The sequence below is a fragment of the Salmo salar genome, chromosome ssa01 (assembly GCF_905237065.1).
Source record: "Salmo salar chromosome ssa01, Ssal_v3.1, whole genome shotgun sequence".
NCBI classification, from domain to species: domain Eukaryota; kingdom Metazoa; phylum Chordata; class Actinopteri; order Salmoniformes; family Salmonidae; genus Salmo; species Salmo salar.
The window spans coordinates 5983983-5989982 of NC_059442.1; the positions used below are offsets into that span (position 1 = coordinate 5983983).

A 6000-nucleotide genomic window follows, 5' to 3' on the forward strand; every position below is an offset into this window, starting at 1 on the left:
ATCAATGATGCAACCCTGGCTGTGTTCAATCAATGGCACGTTGTCGTCAGGCGCAATGCGCTCTCGATCCACAACACGTCTTTTAAAAGCTCCCAGAGATCGAACTCATGGTGAACGCCTAAAGATGTCGGCCCAAGCGTAAATTACGTTTAAAAAGTCGAAGTGCTGTGGTTATCGACACTGACCTTTGACTTGAACTCTGGCCCTTGTCTAGTAATGTATGCACACATGACTCTACGTCCCTTTGGATGAAAACATCTGCTAACTGGCAGATATTACATCAATATATAAACACATACAGTACCATAATATAAATATATAAACACATATAGTACCATTATATCAATATATAAACACATACAGTACCATTATATCAATATATACAGTACCATTATATCAATATATAAACACATATAGTACCATTATATCAATATATAAACACATACAGTACCATTATATCAATATATAAACACATACAGTACCATTATATCAATATATACAGTACCATTATATCAATATATAAACACATATAGTACCATTATATCAATATATAAACACATATTATATCAATATATACAGTACCATTACATCCATATATACAGTACCATTATATCAATATATAAACACATATAGTACCATTATATCAATATATAAACACATATTATATCAATATATACAGTACCATTACATCAATATATACAGTACCATTATATCAATATATAAACACATATTATATCAATATATACAGTACCATTACATCAATATATACAGTACCATTATATCAATATATACAGTACCATTATATCAATATATAAACACATATAGTACCATTATATCAATATATAAACACATATATCAATATATACAGTACCATTACATCCATATATACAGTACCATTATATCAATATATACAGTACCATTATATCAATATATACAGTACCATTATATCAATATATACAGTACCATTATATCAATATATACAGTACCATTATATCAATACATAAACACATACAGTACCATTATATCAATACATACAGTACCATTATATCAATATATAAACACATACAGTACCATTATATCAATATATAAACACATATAGTACCATTATATCAATATATACAGTACCATTATATCAATATACAGTTGAAGTCGGAAGTTTACATACACCATAGCCAAATACATTTAAACTTAGTTTCACAATTCCTGACATTTAATCCTAGTAAAAATTCCCTGTCTTAGGTCAGTTAGGATCACCACTTTATTTTAAGAATGTGAAATGTCAGAATAATAGTAGAGAGAATGATTTATTTCAGCTTTTATTTCTTTCATCACATTCCCAGTGGGTCAGAAGTTTACATACACACAATTAGTATTTGGTAGCATTGCCTTTAAATTGTTTAACTTGGGTCAAATATTTCGGGGAGCCTTCCACAAGCTTCTCACAATAAGTTAGGTGAATTTTGGCCCATTCCTCCTGACAGCTGGAGTAACTGAGTTGGGTTTCAGGCCTCTTTGCTCGCACACACTTTCAGTTCTGCCCACAAATTTTCTATAGGATTGAGGTCAGGGCTTTGTGATGGCCACTCCAATACCTTGACTTTGTTGTCCTTAAGCCATTTTGTCACAACTTTGGAAGTATGCTTGGGGTCATTGTCCATTTGGAAGACCCATTTGCGACCAAGCTTTAACTTCCTGACTGATGTCTTGAGATGTTGCTTCAATATATGCACATAATTTTCCATCCTCATGATGCCATCTATTTTGTGAAGTGCACCAGTCCCTCCTGCAGCAAAGCACCCCCACAACATGATGCCGCCACCCCCGTGCTTCACGGTTGGGATGGTGTTCTTCGGCTTGAAAACCTCCCCCTTTTTCCTCCAAACATAACGACGGTTATTATGGCCAAATAGTGGACCTTTCTCCAAAAAGTACAATCTTTGTCCCCATGTGCAGTTGCAAACCGTAGTCTGACTTTTTATGGCGGTTTTGGAGCAGTGGCTTCTTCATTGCAGAGCAGCCTTTCAGGTTATGTCGATATAGGACTAGTTTTACTGTGGATACTTTTGTACCTGTTTCCTCCAGCATCTTCACAAGGTCCTTTGCTGTTGTTCTGGGATTGATTTGCACTTTTCACACCAAAGTACGTTCATCTCTAGGAGACAGAATGCGTCTCCTTCCTGAGCGGTATGACGGCTGTGTGGTCCCATGGTGTTAATACTTGCGTACTATTGCGTGTACAGATGAACGTGGTACCTTCAGACTAAGGTGTATGTAAACTTCCAACTTCAACTGTATATACAGTACCATTATATCACTATATACAGTACCATTATATCACTATATACAGTACCATTATATCACTATATACAGTACCATTATATCAATATATAAACACATACAGTACCATTATATCAATATATACAGTACCATTACATCAATATATACAGTACCATTACATCAATATATACAGTACCATTATATCAATATTTACAGTACCATTATATCAATATATACAGTACCATTATATCAATATATACAGTACCAGTCAAAAGTTAAAACACAACAACTCATTCAATGGTTTTTCTTTATTTTTACTAATTTCTACATTATAGAATAATAGTGAAGACATCTAGTGAAGACATCAAAACTATGAAATAACACATGGAATCATGTAGTAACCAAAAAAGTGTTAAACAAATCAAAATATTTTTTTAATCTAAGATTCTTCAAAGTAGCAACCCTTTACCTTGATGACTGCTTTGCACACTCTTGGCATTCTCTCAACCAGCTTCATGAGGTAGTCACCTGGAATGCATTTCAATTAACAGGGTGTGCCTTGTTAAAGGTTAATTTGAGAAATGTTTGTCTTTCTTAATGCGTTTGAGCCAATCAGTTGTGTTGTGACAAGGTAGGGGTGGTATACAGAAGATAGTCCTATTTGGTAAAAGACCAAGTCCGTATTATGGCAAGAACAGCTCAAATAAGCAAAGAGAAATGACAGTCCATCAGTCCATCATCATTTAAGACGGTCAGTCAATACAGAACATTTCAAGAACTTTGAAAGTTTATTCAAGTGCAGTCGCAAAAACCATCAAACGCTATGATGAAACTGGCTCTCATGAGGACCGCTACAGGAAAGGAAGACCCAGAATTACCTCTGCTGCAGAGGATAAGTTCATTAGAGTTAACTGCACCTCAGATTGCAGCCCAAATAAATGCTTCACAGAGTTCAAGTTACAGACACATCTCAACATCAACTGTTCAGAGGAGGCTGTGTGAATCAGGCCTTCATGGTGGAATTGCTGCAAAGAAACCACTACTAAAGGACACCAATAATAAGAAGAGACTTTCTTGGGCCAAGAATTATGAGCCATGGACATTAGACTGGTGGAAATCTGTCCTTTGGTCTGGAGTCCAAATTTGAGATTTTTGGTTCCAACCGCCGTGTCTTCGTGAGATGCAGAGTAGGTGAACGGATGATCTCCGCATGTGTGGTTCCCACCGTGAAGCATGGAGGAGGTGGTGTGATGGTGTGGGGGTGCTTTGCTGGTGACACTGTCTGTGATTTATTTACAATTCAAGGCACACTTAACCAGCATGGCTACCACAGCATTCTGCAGCGATACGCCATCCCATCTGGTTTGTGCTTAGTGGGACTATCATTTGTTTTTCAACAGGGCAATGACCCAAAACACGCCTCCAGGCTGTGAAAGGGCTATTTGACCAAGAAGGAGAGTGATGGAGTGCTGCATCAGATGACCTGGCCTCCACAATCACCTGACCTCAACCCAATTGAGATGGTTTGGGATGAGTTGGACCACAGAGTGAAGAAACAGTAGCCAACAGTGCTCAGTATAGGTGGGAACTCCTTCAAGACTGTTGGAAAAGCATTCCAGGTGAAGCAGGTTGAGAGAATTCCAATAATGTGCAAAGCTGTCATCAAGGCAAAGGGTGGCTACTTGTCTTGTCATTGCAAAAAGAATAGGGACCAGGCTAGGATCTGGCCAGGACAGATATGATCTCTGCTACAATGTTCTCTACAGTATCTACATCTAATCTTATTCCCTTATCACGATGTGAACTAGGGAGATATCTAATCCTGTTCCTTTATCACGATGTGAACTAGAGAGTTATCTAATCCTGTTCCTTTATCACGATGTGAATTAGGGAGATATCTAATCCTGTTCCTTTATCACGATGTGAATTAGGGAGATATCTAATCCTGTTCCTTTATCACGATGTGAACTAGGGAGATATCTAATCCTGTTCCTTTATCACGATGTGAACTGGGGAGATATCTAATCCTGTTCCTTTATCACGATGTGAACTAGGGAGATATCTAATCCTGTTCCTTTATCACGATGTGAACTAGGGAGATATCTAATCCTGTTCCTTTATCACGATGTGAACTAGGGAGATATCTAATCCTGTTCCTTTATCACGATGTGAACTAGAGAGATATCTAATCCTGTTCCTTTATCACGATGTGAACTAGGGAGATATCTAATCCTGTTCCCGCGTCACTGTGTGAACTGCAGACATCTAATCCTGTTCCTTTATCACGATGTGAACTAGGGAGATATCTAATCCTGTTCCCGCGTCACTGTGTGAACTGCAGACATCTAATCCTGTTCCCTTATCCCGGTGTGAACTAGGAAGATGCAGCGCCAGTAAAGGAGAATACACCTCAAGGCTTCAGACCGGTTCAAGCCACTGAGAGGCAGACATTTCCTAACTTCAAAAAGCTAAGGTAAGGAGTACTGGTTCCTTCTACATTATAATACAGGTTGATGAAGGGTCTCGTCTCATTCCCCGTCTTCTAGGTTCCAAACCCAGCCGAGAGTTGGCCACGTCCAGGCAGGAGCCATGGGAGGTGTTGCAGTGTGGGATGAGAGCGAGGAGGACAGTGAGGGGCCCTGCAGCACTGTATGAGAGAGGGAAACTGTCTGTGAGACCAACCTAGAAGTCTGCAGCACTATTTGAGAGATCAACCGACAAAGACTACAGCACTGTGTGAGATATAGACCATCTGAAAGACTGTCTGACAGACTGACCCAGAGGACTACAGCACTGTGGGACACCATCCGAGCAATCAGCACAGCAACCAAATCTCTTGCATTCTGGCTACTTGATTAGCATCTATGGTCTGTCACGAGACCAACCCAGAGGACCAACAGCACTGTGGGAGAGAAACCAGCATTTCAGAAACCAACCCATGAGGTCTGCAGTACTGTGTGAGAGAGAAAGAGAGAGACTTTGTACTGCGTGTGTGTGTGTGTGAGAGAGAGGTACTCTGTTCTGTGTGAGAGAGAGAAAGAGAGAGACTCTGTACTGTGTGAGAGAGAAAGAGAGACTGTACTGTGTGTGTGATAGAGAGAATGTGTACTGTGTGTGTGATAGAGAGACTGTACTGTGTGTGTGATAGAGAGAATGTGTACTGTGTGTGTGATAGAGAGACTGTACTGTGTGTGTGAGAGAGAGACTGTACTGTGTGTGAGAGAGAGACTGTACTGTGAGAGAGAGACTGTACTGTGTGTGAGAGAGAGAGACTGTACTGTGAGAGATAGACTGTACTGTGTGTGAGAGAGAGAGACTGTACTGTGTGTGTGAGAGAGAGACTGTACTGTGAGAGATAGACTGTACTGTGTGTGAGAGAGAGAGACTGTACTGTGTGTGTGAGAGAGAGACTGTACTGTGTGTGTGAGAGAGAGACTGTACTGTGTGTGTGAGAGAGAGACTGTACTGTGTGTGTGATAGAGAGACTGTACTGTGTGTGTGAGAGAGACTGTACTGTGTGTGTGAGAGAGAGACTGTACTGTGTGTGTGATAGAGAGACTGTACTGTGTGTGTGATAGAGAGACTGTACTGTGTGTGTGAGAGAGAGACTGTACTGTGAGAGATAGACTGTACTGTGTGTGTGATAGAGAGACTGTACTGTGTGTGTGAGAGAGAGACTGTACTGTGTGTGTGATAGAGAGACTGTACTGTGTGTGTGAGAGA

At 39.7% G+C, this 6000-nt stretch overlaps 1 protein-coding gene across 2 annotated transcripts in view; it reads left to right on the forward strand.

The window, feature by feature from the left end:
* The window catches only part of si:ch211-67f24.7 (uncharacterized), a 35300-nt gene extending 29879 nt beyond the window's left edge, over positions 1-5421 (forward strand). For both annotated transcript variants that reach the window (XM_014195354.2, XM_014195417.2), the window contains 2 exons: positions 4656-4750; positions 4824-5421. In XM_014195354.2, coding sequence (XP_014050829.1) covers positions 4656-4750; positions 4824-4932 — 204 coding nt within the window. In that variant the 3' untranslated portion in view covers positions 4933-5421. The remainder of the gene's footprint in view (positions 1-4655; positions 4751-4823) is intronic.
* The last annotated feature ends 579 nt before the right edge of the window (positions 5422-6000 follow it).